General features: G+C 45.2%; 1 protein-coding gene across 7 annotated transcripts in view; it reads left to right on the top strand.

Moving 5' to 3' along the window:
* PRR5 (proline rich 5) overlaps positions 1–23,210 on the top strand; it is a 64,260-nt gene that overhangs the window by 15,060 nt on the left and 25,990 nt on the right. For 2 of the 7 annotated variants that reach the window (XM_077178040.1, XM_077178039.1), the window contains 4 exons: positions 2,955–3,139; positions 8,494–8,612; positions 8,848–8,986; positions 19,560–19,673. In XM_077178040.1, the coding sequence (XP_077034155.1) occupies positions 19,570–19,673 (104 nt within the window). In that variant the 5' untranslated portion in view covers positions 2,955–3,139; positions 8,494–8,612; positions 8,848–8,986; positions 19,560–19,569. Of the gene's footprint in view, positions 1–2,954; positions 3,140–8,493; positions 8,613–8,847; positions 8,987–19,542; positions 19,674–23,210 lie in introns of those variants that run through there. The other 5 variants (XM_077178043.1, XM_077178044.1, XM_077178041.1 and 2 more) reach the window with 4 other exon arrangements.

Genomic DNA, 23,210 nt, shown 5'->3' with positions numbered 1-23,210 from the left:
AGAATTCTAAGCCTTTTAGTACAATTGCTTTTATGCTATTTGGTAAATGCTTAGGAGCCTGCTCAATAAGGCCTGGGGGAAAACCTGCCTGACTTGCAGTTAATTTTCACTGAGTGTAATCACACCTTCAAGGTGCACTTGCCCTTGACGATCAGAGAAAGTTTTCCCTAAATAAGAAGTCTGAGAAATGGTGCTTAGGTTTGTGCAGGCTTCTGAGCATCTTTCAGGTTTGGGGTTAGTTTCAGGGGGGTTTCCCCTCCTAGTTTGCTTTGCCTGGAGCCTTGGCAGGTTCCCAGCACTGACCCGCTGGGAAGGAGTGGAGAAGCAGTGCTCTAATTCAGCAGAGGTTGGGTGGTTTTGTGAAGGTTAGAGCTCTTAGCAGTTGGTATTGTGCACCATCACAGATTCAACAAGCTCCCCAGTATGCCTTGATACCCAGGTTCTTCCTCCTCTTCAGTTACCACCTAATTTTTGCTATTGTAATTTTGTACGATTTTCCAGAGTTTGGTTTCATGTGTAGCAAAATCTTCTGGTTGGGTTGTGCCACTGGATCTAAAATCTAAATCGTGTTGTTCTTCAGTTACTTGTCATGTGGGATCTCTGGTGTTTCCTCTGTTTTCATGGAAGCTTGAAAACTCTTCAACTCTACCATCTTTTGTGGAAGAAGCAGTTTTGTTCAGGTTTTAACTGGTATTGTTTTCAGCTCTTTTCCTCTGTTGTGCCTGGTGAGAGGCTGGTGCTTGAGGCTGAGTGTGTTTTTCATCCCTGTGCCCTTGTGCAGGCTCACGCAGTGCTGTGTTGGTAGCAGGAGGTGCATGCTCTCAGGAGGTCATACCCCTCCTTTGCTGGAAACAAGCTCATCCATCCATTTGTGGGTGAAAATTGCACTGGTCTTGGACATTTTGGCAGGAGTGACAACGTGACAGTGGCAGTCTCTGCGGCCAGCCTGGCAAATGAAAACAGAGAGGCAAAAGACACCACCCCCCAGACTGAAAAGGTTTTTATTTTAAAAAGCTTTAAGTTGCACAGAACTTCAGCCAAGCTGGCAACCTGTTGGGTGGTCCAGGATAACTTGTTGCTTTATCAAGTGAAGGAGAGTGGGGAAGAAGTCTTAGGTTGTTCTTTATATTGATGAATTGGGGTTCCTTTTATTACCTTCTTTTGTGGTAAGGTTATTTATCTTTAATGATTCTAATACCAGTCTTGCCCTCAAGATGCTCCTGAGGCATTTGTGTGCCCACAGCCATGGCAGGTGGATGCCAGTGAGGCTCTGGGAGCCTCCTTCAGTCTTCCAGTAAAGGCCCAGTGCCAGCTGGCACAACGCAGGAATTAGTGGGCTCATCCATGAGGCTTTTCTCTGATTAACCAGCAGCCACTCTGCAGGAACAGCTTCCCAATCACACTCCCCTCTGCAGCAGGCAGGGATTTCTTCCTTGGTTTCTTTGCAGCTCATGAGCCAAACCAGCATCGCACCTGCCTGCCCTGCCATTCATCTGCCAGCACTGCTGTGCCAGAGCAGCTGTGCAGCAGCAGCTGCTGTCTGTCTGTCTGTCTGGGGAGAGGACAGATTGCTGCTGCTGCTGCAGGGACTCAGGAAGCAATTGGATCCAAACCATCATTTGCTCTTTAGGCACAGTGAGGTCCAAGTGGATCTCCTTCCCCCCACCAAAGGAACTGGGTGGAGGGAGAGGGGAGTTGGATGAAATAGGACGATAGGAGGGAAGTAAAGAGAGGAAAGAGCTGAGCTGCATCCTCGCCATCTGCCTGCTTGGAGTGGTGCAGCTGCTCTGCCACTGACAGGCTCTGTCTCTCCACTCAGTGCAGGCAGCCAAATGGTTTGTACCGAGAACAGCTGAGGGTTAGTGCTACTAAATAGCCAGGTCACAAAATGTACCCCGAGGCAAAGCCTCTAGCTGCTTCAAAACCTTCAGAATCCTCTCCCTCTCATTCACACTTCTCTTCAAAAACTTGCACCATTTGGGAGCCAAACATTTGATCCAGAAAAAGCACACATGATTTCTCTGGATCAAATCCTGTGTCTTTGCAGCACAGTCAGTTTTGGAACACTGATAGGTTATCTAGAAACAAAGAGGAATGGCCAGTTAGAGTTACAGTGGTACTGCTACTGTGCTTAAAATTAGTTAAGGATGTATTTAAAGCTTCATTAGCTCAGGGTCTGTCTGCTACCCAGGGCTGCACAGTTTCTGACAGTCCCGGGGATCTGTGGAAGATGCTCTCCTTTTAATTGTGAAGAAAATGCTCTTTGCATCAAGTGCTGTGGAAAACAGGCAAGCATGAACTGCAATGTAACAGACACAAAACTAAACCAAAATTCCAAAAGTATAGTGTGCTCTTGTGAATGGCTGTAAATACCTTTGGTGAAATATCAACTGGGCACTCAAGAGGTTTCTGAGGGATTCACCCAGGGCAAGCAATGTAGGGTTTGCTTTTCCTCTCCCAGAGCACAGGCTCTTTGAGGTGGTCTCATGACAGCCTGGGTCCTGATCCAGTACTGTTGGCATCCATTGAAGAATACGTTGTGTACCCAACCTAAAGAAAATAGAACCCAGCACAGCACAATTGTGGATACTCCTCTCCTGGAGTTATCAATGATGATAAAGATTTTCCAGAGATGAGTCATTGGCAAGTGTCCCTTGCTGAGCCTGAAGGACCATTCAGGCAGTTGTTAAGCCCTGAGAATCGTTCTGTAATTGAGTCATTACAGAAAATCTGAATATGGTTTAGGGGCCCAAGGTGTCTCTCAGAACAGTTCAGAGAGGTCATGATGGGATGGCAGCCTTTGCATCACATATATTTGCAGTGTGGGACTATAAATTAGTGACAGCAGATAAATTAGTGATAACAAAAAGATAGCTGAGTTGAGTCCAAGTGCTTTTGGTGATAGCCCTGTAACTGCTGCTACTTCTATTCAGCTCTTCTTTTTTTTTTGTTAGTTTATTTCCCACAAAGCCATTCCCTCCATGCTGCCGCCAGCACAGCAAGTCCTGACTTTGGTGCACAGCTCATCCGGCCTCTGGCTGCTTTCAGTTTTGGAGAACCAATGGAGCCATGACCTTGCCAACCTCTGCACAAGCCCAAGGCCTCTACTCACACCACCCCAGACTCTGTGAGCTAAAAGGTAAGGGACCTGCTCTGTCTCCTCCCACAGGAACTTGTTCTCAGATGTCCAGGCATATCAGCCTCACTGGAGAGGAGGCACAGGCTTCTTTTAGATCCTTTTCTTCTGCTGTTCTCAAGGGGTTCAGGCAGGAGCGTGTGCTCTGAGAATGGCAGCAGATGCAGGCTGTGTTCTCATATTTCTGGGTTTCCTGGGGAAGCTTTTGACTAAGCAGCTGCCATCTCATGCAGAGTCAGAATGTGAGTCTCACAATGTGGTAGAAATGTCAGAGGAAATATGAGAAGTTGCTGCCCCCAGCTATTTGCTGCCTTTCTTCAAAATCTGCAAGGCTGCTAGAGCAGAAAGTTATCCTGCTATTGCATCTGGCAGCTTCAGCAAAGCTTCACCCACTGGGCAGCAGAGCTGATACCACTGGGTAGGAACAGTAGAACACAGCCCCATGACCATCCTTGCTCTGGTGGGCCAGGAGGCATGGTAGTGTGGCATCATTTCTTAAATTTCTCTTTGCAGACTTGAGAGCAATCTCTAATGAGCTTAGGATGAACTGCCTGCTTCATATTCTTATTCCAGTTTTTTTCCTATTTCCATCACACTATTAAATGCAAGTGACAATTATTTCTGTTTTCAGGATTCATGATGCTAGAGTGCTGTCCATGTAAGGATTCAACTCTTTTTATTTTTCCTTTTTTTTAAGTTTCCCTGTAGTGGAATGGGAATTGAGAATTAAAATGTTTGCCATTGCCTTTGCCCAATCCGTGCCATCCACTCAGAGTTTTTGTTTGTCAGTGGGCTCTTGTGAGCATCTCTTGTAAAATTCCTCTGCATTTCTCCATATGCCTGTACCTGGTGCCGTTGCTTGGCACCGTGTGTGATCCCCACTGTGGAAATGGAGCCATGTGAGAGGTGAATTCCTGGTTTCTGGTGTGCCAGGAGCCTTGTGGTGTGAGTGGAGATGTTCATGATACCCTTGGTGATCCTTAGAGCGTGTTCAGCCAAGTCTACACAAGTGTGAAAAGAGACAGATAAAGTTGTCAAGGGGGTTTGTGAGTTGTGACCCAATAATTCCCTTTTTGCCATGCACTCTGTACATTCCTGCTGCACTGGAAGTCACTCCTGGCTCTGCTCTGCTGTCAGTGCTTCTGTGCCCCTCTCCTCATGCTCCTCCAAAGCTTGCTTGCTGCTGGCCGTGCCAGGAGCAGGGGCTTGGGTGAGAAGGGTGAGATCTGTTTCTCCGAGGGGCTGTGAGTCCAGCTTGCCCAGGACCCATCCCTGTTCTAATCTCCTTAGAGGGTTGCTGTTGTTCCTAATAGGAAGCTGCTGTTCCTGAAGGTGCTTTCCACATGGGCTCTGACACCTCAGCAGACGGGCTGAGCACTGGGCCCAGGGTAAGGATGGCTCTGAGCAGGACATTGTTTATAAATAGGAGCACCAATTGACATGTTCCCATTTTCTATTCCCACCTCCCACAGTTCTGGGAATGAGGAAGGAAGCCAATAAGAAATGTTGATGTTGGCATTTGGCATTTCAGTCAAAAGCAAAGGAAGATGAAGTGGAATGCTTTTTATGCCTTTTTTTTTTGTGGTGGGCAGAGAAGTGTTGCTGCAGAGGTAATGCCAGGCTGCTGCCTGGATTTATTCAGTTTTCAGATTCAGGGGGAAAACAGTTGGCAGTTTTTGTCTCTGAGATTCCTGCAGTGACTGAGCCAGGAAAGGAGATCCAGAGCATTCTCAACTGAAATTCTTACAAAATGACCTCGTTTACACTCACTGCATCCTCTAGCATGAAAACCCTTTAAATGCTACTTCAAAAATTCATGACTTCAAGTGCTTTAATGGAAGCAAAGGAAAGGCCTTTCTGTTTTGTCCTGAAAGAGCTCATGGAGGGTTCAAAGGGAACTTTTAGTGCCTGGTTATGCTGTGCCCACCCGTCCAAGAGCCCTTTTCCTTGAGTTAAGCTGAAGCTTTAATGTTTTATTGAAATCACTGTGGGATGTTGACTTTAATGTGAGACTTACAAATGGGCAGCCTGTAAACCAAGGCACTAATACATCAAAGGTGAATTTAACTTCAAATTATGCACACTATGAATAGGATTTTCTAGTCTTTTCCTGCTGAAATTGTTCAATATTTTTCTATGATTTTCATGAAGGCAGAGCTAAGACAGTGCCGAATGAGAGAGTCTAAATATGAATTCCTGGAGCTGTGATGTGAAGAGAGCTTCTAAGTAGTAGCCCTGAGTATTGAAAAAGTCATAATCTGAGATAAGATGGGGGATATATTGATGCTTTTAGACCATGTTAATCCTGTAATTAGCCCCTTAAATTTTCAATTTTGTTTTTAGTACATTCTAGCTTTCTCTTTGTCTCCAGAGCTAAATTTGACACTTTCTAATCCAGAGCTTTCTAGAACTTTTTCATCTGGCTTCTTTTAAGAGTAGCACAAAGAATTTCCAGGAGAATAATTTCCTTTAGGTTTTGATCTTCATTAGTTTATGTCTTCAGAGATACAAAAGCAGACTCGGTGTAACTAATGCAAAAGAAAAGAAAGTCAGAACTTGTGCAACAGAATAGGCTGCCAGGAGTAACATTTTGGTTTTGAGCAAATTCACCAACAGCATCAGTAACCACACTGCACCTTGTCCTCCTCTGCCTCACATGTGGAATTTACCTGGAAATTGTACTGCCCCATGGCTCAGAGGAGTTTGGGATGAGTTTGGATTTTGTGGCAGCTTTTTAGGGAGTCCTCTGGAGTCCTGTTTGTTTCCATGCTGGTCAGGAGGTCTCTAAAGCTACAGCCTGAAGGTCTGGGTCATTAACAGGGATTCTCCTGAGAGCCTCGTGTGTCTGCTGTCCCTGGGGTGAGGTGGAGGGCTAGGCCAGCAGTGTGTGCCTGAGAAAGCTGCCATGCAATTCTGAAATCCTGCTGCTGGGAAATGCTTGGTTTAAGGGATGGTATCAATACTTGATGACAGGTCAATGAAATCTTCATTTGCTTTATCTGCCCAAGAATGCATTGATTGCTCAGCTGGAGAAAGGAATATTTAATTACAGTCTCCCGGAACTTCTGTGCAACAGCATCATGAGCTGGGTTTTTCTAGGCATTCTCTTTTTCTCCTGGACCTTTAAGTATTTTAGATATACTAAATGTTAGATAAAGGCAAGATAAATGTATTTCAACAAGTTTTTTAAAAAAAAACTGTACCTCACACTTGCATTGATGGAATAGCTGGGCTTTAATCATCCAAGTTAAGTCCAGAATTTTATTCTGAAATGACCCCCTTAAATCCTAAAGAGTAGCACTATGATGTAGGTTTATTATCCTGGCTGATCAAATTATCACTGATTAGAGGCAAAATGGAGGATTTTTTTTAAAATCTGCTAGCATAGAAATGTCAAAGCAGGTTCTCCAAGCAAAACACTATTTTCATACCCCTAAGCACTTCATTTTTTGAGAGCAAATTAGCTATTATTGTGCTCTCTGTTGATAATACCTGTCTGAAGTCAGGAGGTGTTCTCCCAATTGATTGGGGCAATTTAAAGGGCACAGACACCAATGGAAGGAGTGGTCTCATTTTACTGTGTGTTTTAAGGCAGCACAAAAGTAAAATGATGCATCTAATAAAACTACATGCTTGGCTTTAGCAGCAAGCAAAAGTAAGAAAGGTGATGCACCTAACCAGTGCTGTACAAGAGAAAGATTAGTGATTGAGAGAGATAGAAACATCACCAATTGCCTAAATACTCCAGCAGCATGCAGAGCCCACAGTCCCTGGGGAGCCCTTCCTGGCAATGGGGGAAATCCTACCCAGGGCTTCCACCCACAGGAGAGGTCTCCAAACTCACTCCAAAATGGGCCCAGCATTTATAGGCACAATCAGCAAGTCCAAGTGGCTGGATTGTATTTTATCACAGAAACTCCTGGAGCTGATGGCACACTTCACAACACAGGGACCAGCCAAGGGCCCCGCCTTGGCTGGGAGGGTTCCCCATGAAATACCCCATAAAATACCCTACAGCCAAGTCTCTGCTCATGTCAGTTGGGAAAGATCCTTGAAATGCTGTGTTTCTTGCAGATAACTGCACAGGGTTACGTGCAAGTCTCTAAAGCAGTGGGTTTGGTGTTAAGCAGAGAGCTCCAGCCTCTCAGTCATGGATTTTTAGCTAAATAATACTGATGGTGTCAGCCACGTATTGCCCAGGGTGCATCTTGTAAGGCAGCTCTGGCCGAGGCCTGCTGCTCATCCTCAGCCTCGGCCCATCCGTGGGATTCCTGATGCAATTAGGGCAGCTTTCCATGCACTCCTGCAGGCTCCAGCTGTGTCCACAGCAATTGCTGCTGCTCCGGGTGACCATGTTTGTACCTTGTGGTTGGGTTTTGTTGTTATCTCCTGCGTGCTGCATTTTGTTGCTGTGTTATCTCCTGATGCATTTTGTTGCTGTGTTATCTCCTGATGCATTTTGTTGCTGTGTTATCTCCTGATGCATTTTGTTGCTGCGTTATCTCCTGATGCATTTTGTTGCTGTGTTATCTCTGATGCATTTTGTTGCCTCCGAGCTGTGAGTGATGTCTGCAGCTCTGCTGAGCTGCTGTGTGTGTGCTCCTCAATGCGTTGCAGGCAAAATGCACTGGCTTTGCCCAATGCTCTAAGTTCACCTGAAATAAGTGGTAACAGAGTGAAGCTGATATCCATGGAGCAGACAAAGGGGGAATAGAAGGGGGTTGTTTTGTTCTCTCAAGTGCAGCAAAGATTAACTGTAAAATACATACTTTTAAACACATGCAGTCACATCCTTGCAAAGTGAGTGTGAAATGTTACAAAACAAAAGCAAGAGTGATTTATACCCAGGATGAACTAAGCCAAAAAGGACACACATGTATTTTTAGTTAAATTTAGCGGTTTAGTGCTAGAGTTGGTTCTAAAAACTGCCAAGTGCAAGGCACGAAGAGCTGTACTCAGAATGTGGATGCCTGTGAGCACCACTGTGTATCTGTGTGCATGCTATATGTGTGTATGTGCATGTGTGTGTATATATATGTGTATGTATGTGTGTATATGCACACACACATATATTACTTTCCTAATAGTGTTCTATATTTATTGGCCAACTATTTGAAAAAATAATATTTTAATGATGAAGATGTTTATGTTGGGGTTAGAAGTCCCATAATTCTAAATTCTGTGCTTCAGCTCTTTATCCACTCTGGGTTTGTTAACTGTGTTTATAGTCACCACAGAGGGGCACTTCACGACCAGCCCAGGGCAGGCAGTGATACTGTGCCCATCATTTGAAGCCCTAAAGAAAGAATCCCCAGTGTTCCTTAATTATTCATTTAAGGCTTTCTTGGGCCTTCCAGGACCTCTGCTCTCCAAAGCTAATCACAGTAGATCATGCAGCATATTTCAAACCCTCTTCTGTCACCTCCTCAATGTTGGGACACAGAACTGCTTGCACCATCTCGTGCCTTCTTTAGAGGTAAGTGTAGCTTTTGGTGATGGTGCCAATGAATTGCTCCCCATGAAGAAAATAAAACAGAAAAGGGAAAAGTGTGAGAAGAAATATTTGAGTCAGCAATGAGGTGGAACAGCACTGATTATTGTGCTTATTTTACTTCTGTGTATGTCATTATGGGTTTATTAGTGCACTCTTGAAACATACTCTAGAATAGCAATGTTTACAATGCTGATTTTTTGTTCATCTTCTGTTGCAGAGGTGACTTTTTTGCAAGGGCCTGACTTTTTTCAAGCAGTTTGAATTGCCTGTCAAGAATTTTCATGTTGACTCTCGGAAACCTGCTTCAGAGTCTTCCCTGTTTACTATTCAGTCCTGTTTTCTTCTTCCTTTAGCAGGTAAGCATATATTTCTGCAATACTAATTCCAACTGGAAAATGTTTCCAAATTCAGACACCTGAACAGTTAATTTTGTTGGACTCTGTAGGGTTAACATCTCTCCTCCAAAGTTTCTGCCACAGGAAAATACCTGAATAACAGTGCAGTGCTTTGGAGTCTTTAGCATCAGTGCCTGTCAGTCTGCATCCCCCCAGCTTTAATGCAACTCAGAAAATGCTGTGCATGAACTTTCAGCTGGGAATCTATTTAGAGCTGAATCAGGATTGTGAGCGAGCAGTACAGAAAATTGCTTGAATTGTTGCTGCCTGAGAGGAGCCTCTAAATAACTTTGTGTTCTTGAGGAAAAAAGCCCTGAGGAGGAGAGGCAGAGTGGGTGATGGAAGGGCTGGGGTGTCACCCCACAGTGCCCTCGAGCTGAAGGGGAGCATTCAGCCACTGGTCACCAGGATCAGTCAGTGCTGCAGAAACACATTTAGCTGCCCTGGCTGGCCATATGTGATCGAGATATAGATATATATGTATATATGTATATATGTATATATGTGTAGGTGTGGCAGAAGGGACACGGAGCAGCTGGGCTGTAGGAGTGTCTTACACAGCTGCAGCCTTCCTGCAGGGGGGCCTGGCCAGACCCTTAACATTCATTGTTAGAATTGGATTTGTGTTTGAGATGCAAGGTTTTTAGGAAGAAATAGTTTTTTAATGATTTCTTGAAATCGCTTTTGTTAAATGCTGGTTGTCAAAGGAGAGTGTGTATGGTGGTGTGCACGTGCATTTATGTGAAAAGAAAGTAAATGTGCTTTCTCTGTCTTTGATGTTGTTCTGTTTTCCTGTTAATATTATCATTACATGTAAGAAGTCTTGTTTTTTTGAAACAACTTAGAAATTTTCCCAGAAAACAGTTGTCAGTTTCCTCTTGCAAAAGGATTTCCTTTCAGAATGTATAGTGATTTATTTACTTCATCACTAAACTGCAGAATCTAACCTCTGCCGTGGCTTTGGCTTGTTTTCCTTTGTTTTTTTAAGGAATGAGGTCTTTTCTAAAAGGTTGGCTCTGGAAAATTTTTATTTTGATCTCCTTGGTAGTAATGCATGCTTTCTTCCCAGTCTGTATGGGGTTGGAATGGTGGGAATTCCTGCTCAGTGCTACTTTATTGCAGTGGTAGCTGCACTTTGCTACAGTGTCACTTGGTCTCATCCCTATAAACTGCAGCTTGCCAGAGCCTTGCATGGCTCCAATCATAGCCACAGTGCCAAGGTGGAAGGGACCTTGAGGGTCCTCTTGTTCCAATGCCCCTGCCATGGGCAGCAGGAGCACCTTCCACCAGAGCAGGCAGCTCCAAGCCGTGTCCAGCCTGGCCTTGGACACCTCCAGGGGTGTGTGCAGGGCTGAAACCTACAGCAGAACTTATCTTGTCCTGTACATTGGGCACAGATGTTGCAAACTGAGGGCAAAGTGAGCCCACTCCTTTTGAATTGTGCTGCGCTTCTTGTCCCTCAGGTGCTGTTCAGGTACTGCCACTCTGGATTCCTGACAGATGAGTTAAGGGTGTCAGTGGCAGAGAGGGGATATTGTACCATGGGAACTTGACAGTCCCGGTTCATGAGGAGTATGGGCATTTTCTCTTCATAAGTGATTCATCTGGAAAAGGTGAGGGGAAAATGACTCAGGCAGGAAATCCCTGCTATCTCTGCCTGCATATACCCAGAAAATTTATGTTTCTGAACTTTACAACCCTCCCTAAAACAAATGCCCACATCTGCTTTTAGCTAAATTAACAGTCTACCAACTAATCTGCTACCAAACATGTGTTCTGTCAGCTGCAACTCCAAATACTCCTAGGAAGATTCAGCCACTTCCAGCAGAGCTAAAAGCTGCTTTCATGCCTCACTGGAATGTTTTAACCATTCACTGTGTACAACTGGTCTTTGGTTTGTTCATTGTTAAACTTTTTATTCTTGGTATTCTAAATAGCTCAGGATAAGCAGAGGTACGTGAAAGCTCTCTGATCTCAGTGCAGCATTTGCAAACTATCCTGTTATAAACTGTTTCTGATTGCCATGGAATCTGTAACCTCGCTGTGATGGACAGTCAGCTCAGAGCTCCCACCATGTGAGGAGATATTATCCAACACTGTACCTTGAGCAACTTACCAGCACCCTGACAGAGTTTGCTGGCTGGAAATAGCAACATCTTATGAAAAATCACTGCCTCCCCACTGCAAACTTGGGTTTTTTCTTTGCAAAAATGCATTACTTGGCTGGCAATATAGTAAACTTTAAGCGATGTTTACAGTTTTATTCAACTTTTGTATTCCAACGTCAATTTATAGTCATAAGTATTACTTGCTGTTCATTGTGGAATGCTGTAATCTAAAGATTTTAGGAATATGGCTGTAACAGGGGCCATAGAAAACAGGTATTGAAGGCTTCAGGCCCCATTAGTTTACATCTGCAGGCCACAGCCTTTGTCAGTGTTTGTACTTAGGTTTGTACATTACTTTCTGCATGTGTCCTCTGTTATGTCATGGAAATGTCACAGTTTCAAATCCAGCACATGCAGAAGCCTTGGCATGTCAGGGCCAGGCAGAAATGGCAAAGTGACACATTTGCTGTTCTCATGAGGAGACAGAAGTCACTAGGAGAGTGCTGAGATAATAAAGGAGGTTAGAAGGGTTTACTGTGTCACAGCAGAGAAGCACTCATTTTTACAGTAATCAGTATTATGGGAAAATCCTGGCAAAATTGTCTTTGTTTGTTCCCTTTTTCGCCTCCTCCAAATACAAAGAAGAGAATCAGGCAGTATTTTCATTTATTGTTCAATTTTTGTTCACTGCTGGAGGGGTGTAGCTGTAAGCTGAAGTCTCCCTAAAATTTCATTTGATTTCCTAGCCAGGAGATGTTCTCAGCCAGTCTTTCTGTTGAGGCTGTTTCATGAAAGCCTTTATCCTTTTCCTCTCAGTCTCTCAATGCCTTTGGTCAGCAGCACATTCTCCTAGAAATACTCATTTACTACCTCCCAACTTGAAATACCAGCTGAGCTTGTACTGGTGATAGCTCTCAAAGATTTCTTCAGCCAGGGTCAGAGCATGTAATTGAGGAAATTAAACATTCATTAATTGGATGCCAGATTATTTGTACTTGTATTATGCTCAATCTGGCAAAAAAATCTTGGGGATGACATTCATGTCATCCAATTGTAGGTGTTTACAGCTTGGAATGCCATATCCATATCTGAACTGCTCACATTATAACCCAGTGTGGCTTTCCTGACCAGGCTGAAATGTTCTTTAAAGGATGCACTGCCCCCTGAATGTGCCCAGCTTTCTCCAGCAGTTACAGAATGAGATCTGAATTTTCCTGTACTAGAATTTTCTAGCAGCTAGAGCTGAATGAGCTAAAAAAAGGTGGAAGACCAAACTGGAATGACAGAACTTTATCTGAAGAGTGTCTTAAATGCACCTTCCAGTTCTGACCTGCCAGGCCACTACTCTGCTGTTGCTGTGGTCATGAGCATCTTGTCTCTCTTCACAGCTCTTATGGAGAATTTAATCAAAAGGAAGAAAGTCATTCAAATGCTGTTTCCAGTTTTCATCCTTTTACTTATTTGCCATCCACGAATACAGGCAGTAGTAAAGTGTAGATACAAGCAATATATTCTATCTATAGATCTACCTGTTACTACTATGTGAAACAATTCTACCCTATAACTGCTTAAGTCTTACTTTTATTACATTGAATTTTGCAGTAAGTAAAGGTAAAAGTAGTACCTTTCATCCCTCTTCCATTTTCTCCAGGAGGACAGGTCACGTCACTCAGGTTTGAGTAATCCTCCAAAAGTTAAATTATGAGGATTACATTCCACCTATGTGATAACTCGGATGTTGATGCCATGTTGTGTCCGATTGAAGACTGACACTGGCAGTGACAGTGAAGAGTTCTTCCAAATCTTGCTGTGGAGTGTAAAACATTCCATCACTCTGCCCTTGGAGATAAATTATTTGCCAGAGCATCCGAGAAAACACTCAGAATGTGATACATACTGAGAGAGGTCATGGTGCTGGGCTGGCTGACCTGGTGAAATGAAGATTTAAAGGTGCAAGTGTAAAATAATTTGTGCAATTAAGGCTTTTTATACTCTGGCTGCTTCCACTGCCCAATATCTCAGTCTGAGGGGACTGTCTCAGTATGGGGAGGTGTGAAGGATGGCAAAAAGTCCCCATTTTTAGTTCCTATGGAAGTTCCATCACACTGAGAGCTGCAGAGTCCAAGTGCACAGATAGATGTTGCAATTTGGGATTGTCATTCAAATCTCTCTGGCAATTGTTCCATTCAGGAAGATATCCATGTGAGGCAGGGGGGAATGATGAATTTTCTGAGAGAATCCATTTGTGTGGAGCACTAGGCTTGTGTTGATCCGTGCAGGGCTGCAGGACTTGCTCCAAGGAGCTGTATAGCACCGTGCAAATCGCAGCAGTGTAATTCCACCAGAGCCAAAGATTGCCCAAGTTCCAGAGCACTGCTCGGGCCTGAGGTAACCTCCCTCCTTGGGCACAGGAGGGGACAGCAGTCTCAAGGCACAGCTCATGTTCTAGCCATGCTCAGAGAGAACACTGCACGAGCAATGCCCTGGCTTGCAGGGAAAGGCAGGGTATTATTGCTTGTAACTCACAGCTGCCCACCCGTGCAGCTCATTAGAAACCCACTGAGTTGCTGCGGCGGGTTCTTCGTCTTGGTGACCTTCCAAGGCAATCAGAGCCTTCTTGGAACACCTTGAATCAGAAATATTTGGATATAAGAGAAGTAGCACTGTGCAGCACATGGCTCTGATCTCTCAGGGCTCACAGATTTGGAAGGCAGGGTACCATGTATAACTGCAGAAGACAGCACTGAGATACTGTGGCTGCTGCATTAAGGTCACGGTGTTCTGGGAGCCAGATAAAATTATGCAAGATGGCAATTTAGGAAAGAATTGACATAGAGCTCAGGAAGGCAAAAAATCATGTGTATAATGAGCTCAATTACTTTGTAAGATTAATTTTCCACTGTCTCATGATCTTGTAATAAGGGCACAAAGTATTTTAAATGTTTGATTTACTTACTGATCAGAACTCTTGAGACCTTGCTTTCTAAATCAAAATGTAAGATTTGACTCCTGTTTAAGTGCAAAGTTGTGAGCTTGTCTTGGAGTGTACACTGGTTACTGGGTTAACAGGTTGTTAATTTATTTACTGGGTGAGCAGCAGTAATACCTGAAACAGGTACATTTGGCACTCAGAACCCCATCCATCTCCTTTCCTGGGGCATGTGAGTGGGAGGTGGTAATGCCACAGGTCATGTAATCCAGAGCATTGGTCCTCACTTCCTCCAGCAGAGCCACTGCCTTTTTTGGGTCACTGCACTGTCTTTAACTCCTAGAACCTTTACAGAGATAACTAGGAGCCAGACTGCAAGCCAGGAGAATTGATTTATCGTGAAACCTTGATATTTTGGATGGGGGCAGAAAAGGCCCATTCCTGTCCTAATTCTCTCCTGGTGCCTTTATCCTGAAAAACAAGACAAAACAGATTTAGCTGTCGACTGTATTTCAAGAACAGCTTGTGTTGCTGTGCTCTGTAAAACCAAAAACTGCTGACAAAGGGGGTGGGATTTCATGGATGCTTTAGCAGGTATTGCTCAGTTCACAGCCTGTGTTAGCCTGTGCTGGGGACTGGGGTCTGTACCTGAGTCCAAAGGGAGGGAGGCAGCTGTGCTCGTGCAGGCATGGTTGGTCTCAGGATGCAGAGGTACAGGAGGGGTTCCAAAGGTTGGGAAGATGTCCCAGTAAGGCCAAGTCCTCTCTTACAAATCAGCACTTGGCTGTGGTGAGGGCAAAAATAAGATAAAGGATTAGCAAAAGCAAAGGTGTCTTAGGACTAACCTCAATAAACAAAAGGCATCCTTAAGAATGCCTTTATCTCAGAGGTTGCAGAGAGTCGGTGGGATGGAGGAGGAAGGGTGGAAATAGACCTTGTTTGGTTTCATACTTTCTTTACTCTCTTTATTCTCTGTTTTCTGATGATAAAGGAGCTTTATTTAGATACTGTAGCAAAAGAATTGATGAGTCCTAAGGTTTACAACTTCATTTCCTCCTGGCTCTATTTTTTCCTGGTGACTGCATCTCCTTCCTCTCTGCTGCATCTCCTTCCTCTCTGCTTTGCTGCCCGTGTGCTGCTGTGGCAGGCTGTGCTGTGCCTTTAAGAGGGCTGTGCTGCTCTGACAGACTAATTCCTGAGCCTTGGCATGTGTCAAGGCATGCCCTAAGCTTTGTGGTGTACTTTGTGAAAAACTGAAATGCGTTTTTCTAGGGAGATTTTTAACTCCTTTCTGCCACAGAGGCGCTTCACCATTCTCTTCTTTGGTTGCAAAGTGCACACCACTCAACATCACTATAGCAAGTTCTGCTCTCTTCTCCAAAAGAGATGGGGAGATGAAGTGAAGTAGTGGGCTGCTTTTTTCTTTTCCAATTAAAATTTGTATTTATTGAGTTGTTTTGTTTCATGGCAGAGCTCTGAAGGGTGACTAAAGCTGAGATGGCAAACTCTGTTACTGTTTATATCTTCCCTGGTAGGGATACCACTGCAGTGCTCACCTCTCATTGCAGCAGCAGAGTGGTGTAGTGTGAAACATGCTGACCCACAGCAGTCACAGCTTTATCAGGGATTTCATAGGTTGTGAATTTCCTAATGTTTCCCATGGTGAACGTTACCTTTTGCTTCTTTTTCCCTCTCCTCATGATCAAAAAGAAACTTTTAAGTAGACAGTACAATTAAACTGTAAAAACTAACATTAGTACATAAAATGTGTGGTTCTTTCTTTTTCTTTTATTTTTTTTTCAGCAAATCTCATTCTTTTGAAATCAAGTGTATGCTTGGAGATGTTTTTTCCTAATGTTTTCTAGGCACAGCAATACAGTCTTTAAAGCACAGTCTCAGCAGGAATATTGCAGACATAAATGACATATCAGGAGGTAACTGTGCAGTGACCCTTGTGATTTTAAAAGCAGTGTCTAATACAAGGTCCTGGATCTGTATGTTAACTTGGTTTTCTAGTAAAAGCATAAATCCTCTTCAACTTCCAGGTATTTACCTACCTATATATTGTCTCAGGCCTTTGGAAAGAAGTGAGTCCAGGTAAGCAGAAATTCCCCATGGCTCTGGCACTGTGGTGGCTCTGGAGCTTGCTGTGCAGTCCCTGGCAGGATGTGGGCCCCACAAATCATAGGGCTCTTTCTGGTAGAGACTGGCCTGTTTTTACAGGAGAGATGCTGGAGGGGAGGAGAAGGAGCTAGGGCTGGCAGTGCCTTCCTTGCCAAGGTGGTTGTGTGGTAAACCACTTAACCTTTGAGCTGCAGGCATGGTGTGAGCCAAACAGTGGTGTTGGTACCATGTATGGCATGCTGGGTTTGAGTGAGTTACCCTACAGTGCTTCACAGCCTCAGCTCTGCCATTGTGTGAGCCAAACAGTGGTGTTGGTGCCGTGTATGGCATGCTGGGTTTGAGTGGGTTACCCTACAGTGCTTCACAGCCTCAGCTCTGGGGTTGTGCTGAGTACACTTGTTCTGTTTAAGCAGCTTCTAGTGCTCCTTACTGAGCCTTTGGGAGGTCTCCCCTCCCTCCCAGGAGGTCTGACAGGGCTCTCATCCCTCTCCATGGCCAGTGGCGAGCAGTCTGTGCTGTGGAACTGCTCTGGAAGCAGCGCTGCATGGAGAGCTCTGCCCCAGGGCTGCATGGATGGAGAGCTCTGTATGGAGAGCTCTGCCCCAGGGCTGCAGAGGCACAGCTCAGCACAAGCCCTTCCCAGGAGTTCTGTCCTCTCCTGCATTGCCCTCTGGCTGCCCGGGCCCCAGAAATCCCCAGCTACCTGTGCCCTGCAGGATCCACTTGTTCCTCTGCTGGAACAGGAAACAGAGCTCCAGGATCTCCTGCTGTCCCTGCCACCTGGGAATGGGAAACAGAGCTCCAGGATCTCCTGCTGTCCCTGCCACCTGCTCATGGGGTGGCCTGGGCATGTCACACCACCTCTCTCTGCACTTGTAATGCTGAAGTGCAGATTTTGTCTTCTCCATTCATACCCAAGAGCTGCTTAGGCCAAGTTAATGAATGACCTAAAGTCAAGCGTGTCAGGGGACTCACAGCATGGTATAAGTTTGAAGGTTTACTCTGCAGTTAGGGGTGGAGGTAGCCCTTGTTGAAAATTATTTATTTTATCATAAATCATCATTTGGTCAGGTGTAATCATAAAAAGGAGAAAGGAGTGTAGAGAAAGCCTGTCCCCTGTTAACAATGTTTCAGGAGATTGAGGCGCTGGCTCAGCTGTGGTTTTGGTGCATGTGCTGACTCTGAGGCTAGTACTGCTTACTGCAATTGATGGGGTGGCATAAAAACAGAATGAATCCTACAGGTGTAGTGTTTCACCATACAGATGGAATCCAAGAGTTAAAAGATCCAAGGATCTAATCCAGTATAATAACATTTTGCAAAACCTATCAAATTCACAGCAAGTGACAAGCAGAAAAGCTCCTGAGCTAAGTGGAAAATGAAATTAGAGAGAATTAGATTGCTCCTTGTCTATCTAAGTCGTTGTTTCACTTAACAGGGCAAACAAACATTTTATCTGAGCCCTTAGCAGAAGCTTAGGCCGGGTTGTGTTGCCCTGCTCTCCCCAGCCATATTGCCCACAGAAATGGAGTACCCTTCATGCTATCTGGATAGAGCAGTGTTCTGCTGGAGGTGTATTTGCTCCCTCATTGGTATGCCGTAGAAGGCATCTCATCCCTTAAAAAATGAATATATATATATATAGTTGTATTTGTTTTCCTTGTGCTGCCATATACATAATAGATTGTTCTTTGTTTGAAGGATTTAAACATAAACATCTGGCAGAGACTGGGGATAGTAATGTCTTTGTTGGTTAGATGTGGGGCTGCAGGTCCCTTCCAAAGTGAAATGTTGTATGCCATCCACTGTGATCCTGGTTTGTATACTTGAGAATTTTGGTGTGGGAAGGGCAATTAATGCAATGCTAATTCACACAGCTGGATAAAACAACTATGTCTAAAACTGGCACAAGGTAAAAACAGATTTATTTCTGTAAGTAGTTCTGCAGTTGGTTCCCATGGAGCTAACACCAAATTCAAATTTTGGAAGTAAATATTTATAGGAAATAATTTTATCTGACCTCAGTTGGATAGTGAGAGGAATTGTTTTTTACTAAAATATGTCAGTATATGATGCACATGGGGCAGATCTCTCTGTGAGAAATTGAGTTTTCCTGTAATGTAAGCTTTGTCATGTTATTTGGACACCAACAAATCTGGTTATAGCCTGAATCTAGACAACAGGCTATCACAGATGAAAAGAGTAAAGAGAAAACAGAAAGAAAAAAAAAAGCCAAGGCTAGGTTCTTGTATTGCAGCCCCTTTGCAGTGAGCGGAGGTTACCCTGCAAGGAGCCTTTGTGGCTTTTACCAGACCATTTGCAGATCAGTGCCGTGGCCACGGAAGAGCCATTCTGATGTTCTGGCTCCGTCTGTTGCAAACTATCTCAGCAGATGAGCCAGGCACTCGTGGGTTTGAAACAGAACTGCCAGTGAGTGTCAGTGAACTGAGCACGGGCTGGAGTCTGGTGGCAGCAGCACATCCTTCAGCTCCGCTGCTGCACTCAGAGAAAGATTTTCCTTTGAAGATAAGACACATGGGGCTCCTGTAGAAACATAGTGTGCCCCATGTTGTGCAGCTGTTAGCACAATTTAAAATAAAAGCCAGAGAAAGGCAAAGCGTCTGGCTCTTGTGTGGGCCACCAAGAATTCCTGCAAATGCTAAACCCCAGACCGTCACTTTTCACTCTGCAGTTAAATTGCTCGTGAACCCTTCGTGCGAGCTCTGAGCCAGAGCAGCCTCTGAGGGTGTGGATGTGCGAGTACTCGGTGTCGTAACGTGGCAGGGCACAGGCACTTGTTATGAAACTGCACAGTAAAGGCTCCGTGCGTCAGTGCTGGTTCTTAGGTTTGCTGTTTCTGTTTGCTTTTGTTCCTGTCCGTGGCCCTGCAGTTTTGTTTCCATTTATGAGTGCAGGAAGAGGGGGAGAGGTTGGGAAACGCTGCTGGAGGAGCCGGGCAGTTCCTGTGACAGGTGGAGCAGCGCAGTGCTGAGCGAGATTCCTGGGACACCACAGGGAAGGGAAGGGAAGGCTCCACGCCCGGGGCAGCCGCGGTTACAGGGGCCCCTTCAGTGCGCTGTGGCAGCAGCCAGAAGTTTGACTTATTTCTTGAAAGGACTGGAGAAATGATTAACCCCAGTTGGTGACGTCAGAGTTGATCTGATTAAAGGTTTGTTTTCTTGCTGGCAGAGGTGTGCTCCGTAGAGACCGGTTCTCTCTTCTTTCTTTTTTAAGTTTGTTTTTTGCACAGCAGCCGGAGGGAACCGCTCACGCTGCCGCCGCTGCCCAGCCGCGTGTGTATGCGTGTGCACAGGATGGTGTGTCTGTAGCTGCCACACGCACACACACCTCTGACCATGAGGACTCTTCGCAGGTTGAAGTTCATGAGTTCGCCCAGCCTCAGTGACCTGGGCAAGAGAGAGCAGGCAGCCTTGGACGAGCGGGGGACGCAGCAGCGCCGGGCCTGCTCCAACGCCGCCTGGAACAGGTAAGGTGGCGCCGTGTGCCGGCTCCTGGCACGGGGATTGGTGTGCCGGGGGCTGCCCACTCGGATAAACACGGGAGTGCTTTTTACCCCGTGCTCTTCATCTTCCTCTGAAGGCTTATAACAAACAGGGATCCCTGGCTTCCCTTTGGGACAACAACTTGTTTCCTAGGCTCCAGCTACAAACATATCTTTGTGTCTGTCTAGATATTCAAAGTTTATTTGGCTTAGGTTCTTTGGTTTTTTTTAAATTACATGTGCGCAGCTATTAAAATACGTATGTGATATATGTTAGAAATCTATTGATCATTTATAACACATACTTTTTATCTGCACGTCTATGGCTGTTGCTGGTAGTTAGGGCAAAGTCTGCTAAGTTTACTCGTGTTACAATACACGTACAAATAGATCTGTGCATGTATGTATGTACACACGCAAACACATGCAATGCACTTATTTTGCACTTTGGATGGGCAAAATAAGCCCTGATTGTTTACTTTATTGTATTTATGCATTTTAATTCTGTGGCTGTTTTACAAGAAAACCTATGCAAACATTATATTGTGAATGTGTCAATTAGCTCAGCTAGTCAGAAAGTCCATTTTGGTGACAATCTTAAAAGATTAATCTAAGTCTCTAAATCATTAGGAATTAAATTCTTAGGTCATTTTTGAAAATGAAATGTCACCTCCTGGATCACAGCTTGGAAAGTGTCATCTGTAGTATTTTATAAGGGTAAGGTGGTACAACTCTAGGAAAAAAAATACCAGTGAAATGCAGAAGCATTTGCTAAAATTCTGAGAAAAATAAAATATATAAAATAGCATATCTTCTGTCCTTCTCACCACTTGATTTGTGGTTTCATGTCTGTATTACCAATTAGTCGTTTAATGCCAACAGTGCACTAAACTCTGAAACTGTGCTGATCACAAAAGAGACTGATTTTCCTCTCAAATATCGTGCTGCTAGTATGACCCTGAGTTGTACCTGATGTGCAGATGGATGGTGGTGGTAGTTCAAGGATAGATTGGGCCATCTTGAGTCGTGCCAGTTGGGACTTTATTTGTCAGTACCCCTAAGGGAAGCAGCGGGGAGTAAGAGACTCCTGGGAGGGGATCATGGTGACAGAGTCCCCAGACCCTTTTTGTGATGGTGTGCTGACAGCTGTTGTTGGCAGAGGTTGGTTTTTCCAGGCTTTGCATGTGGGGAGGGAGCTGTGGAGGCCGCTGTGAATGGAGAGCAGGTCAGGCACCCAGCTTGCTGGGAGGCAGAGAGTTCCAAGCTTGGGCCTGCTGATATTCAAACCAGAGAATTTCCCTAGTTGGGATGCGTTTGTTAGCAAGCGAGAGTCTGTAACTTTTAATTTTGACAGGACAGGTGCAGCTCTGGCCAGAAGTGGCTGCCAGACTGGCTTGCCAGTCAATGAGCTGTACATCTGCACGTTTCATCCACACAATTGCACAACTGTCCCATTGCCTGTTCCTTGACCGGGTGTCCATGAGTCACCCTGACACTGCTTTGCATGAACTCACACCTGGCCGTGCTTTCCAGCCCTGGGTGGCCTTTGCCAGTGCAGGCGTTGGCAGGCTGTCCTTGTGAGGGCATGCTCCCCTGGAACACCCCAGAGCATCAGTGGGGCTGTGCTGTGGCTCAGGTGTGCACCATGGGGCTGTGCTGTGGGACAGGTGATGGCACCCTGGGGCTGTGCTGTGGGACAGGTGATGGCACCATGGGGCTGTGCTGTGGGATAGGTGATGGCACCATGGGGCTGTGCCGTGGCTCAGGTGTCACCGTGTCCCTGCATTAGCAGCTGCCAGAGCTGTGACAGCTGTTGCAGACATGAGCTGGGTCACTGCACGGGCAAAGGGAAGGCCCTTGGTTTCTTGTTTAACAGGGCAAGGCCTTCTTCTGAGTGAAAGAGTGAGGGTAATTCTTCTTCCAGGCTCAGACTCGTATCATCTGTTACTGTTAAGAAACTCAGATATTCTACAGGCTGAAAAACTGGGTCTTTGTCCTGAGGAAGGTCAGGTCTTAAATGATACTGAACATTCCTGGACATCTAAAGTTTCACTCACCAGAAATCTGGTCTGGCTTTTTTAAATCTTGGGCTGTGCAATTTCTTTTCTTTTTCTGCTGCAAAATTGAAACAACCCAACATAGGACACTTCGCATACTTCGGTTTACAGGAGTATTTTTCCTTCCAAATGAAATGATTGCTTGTGTTGTTTCATTCTGTGTAAGCATAAGAGCTTGCTGATCAGGGAAGTCAAGATGCACCAGCAGAGCTCTCCCTTCTCACCAAGGCTGGCTGTTCTATATTTAAATGTCTGCTGTTTCTTTGCCTGGTGTTAGCAGCTGTGCCTGGGTGTGGCACGTGTGTGCCTGCTTTTCAAAGAGGCTTTGAATCTGTCCCTGCTGCCCCTGGGGTCTCTCACAGCACAGCAGCTCTGTCCCTGCTGCTCCTGGGGTCCCTCACAGCACAGCAGCTCTGTCCCTGGGGTGCATGCATGGCTGCCCCTCTGCACTTGCTCTGTGTGTGGCCCCCATGGCCCAGTGCTGTCCCCTCTGCTGCCTCTGCCCCCTTCACACCAGTCCCAGCTCAGGCTGAATTGTCACACCTGAGAATCATTTCTGCATTTAGGCACCAGGGCAGGACAGCCTGAGGGAGCCAGATTCAGCCTGCTGGGGGAGCATAGCACTGTGGTACCAAGGAAGGTCACTTCGTCCCTGAGGACCTCCCTTAGGTCTGAACTAAAACGCAGTGGAACTTCTCAGCACGGTAACATCAAAGGGAAATCAGTGCCAAGCTGCTGCCTGCTTTTAGGCAAATGAGACTTTGTATCATGGCTTTTCAGAGCTTGCTTTCCCATGGACCCTGGATCTGTGCAGCCAAACACTGACGGTGCAGTTAGCTAGCAAGCAATGGCAACATAGCGGGACAGTTTCCTGAATTACAGCTCACAGAATTTGCATTGGATTGAAATAGTTCAGATTTTTTTCACTAGCCCTGTCTTCAGTTCTTGTTCTCCCCCTCAGCCCCCATTTCTGCTTCAGGCAAGAAATGAAGGCTGAATGCTGACTAAACCCATTGGGCTGAGAAACGAAGGGGTTTTAATCCTGAGCTCACACACCAGGGGCCCACTCAGGCCAGATAAAATCCATGGCAGCGTTTCCATTCCGACTGAGCCAGCACAGACTGCCTCATCAGGAGCTGATACTGGCTGAGCTGTGCTCTGGGAAAGCCTCTAGTCAAAGGCTTGAGATCCTCTTTGATGTAAGAAAATATGGAAAATTCACAGAGACATGAAGGCGTAGGAGACAGCAAAGAAAAGGTGAAGAAAGCAGGTGAGTTTCTTGTGACATCAGTGAGATCAGCAGTAAATTAGAGGAGACATACCATACCTGAAAGCATTTTATGGCCTGGGCTAATTTTTTACAGGGTTGTAATAAGCACAACAACTTCCTGTAAAATAACTTTTACAGCCATGAAAACCATATTTCGTCTCCCAAGTTATGGTTAATGTTTTTTCAGATCACAGG

The sequence above is a fragment of the Agelaius phoeniceus genome, chromosome 5 (assembly GCF_051311805.1).
Source record: "Agelaius phoeniceus isolate bAgePho1 chromosome 5, bAgePho1.hap1, whole genome shotgun sequence".
Lineage (NCBI taxonomy): Eukaryota > Metazoa > Chordata > Aves > Passeriformes > Icteridae > Agelaius > Agelaius phoeniceus.
Note: the sequence above shows the minus strand (reverse complement) of the source record. Positions and strands in the feature narration are given on the sequence as shown.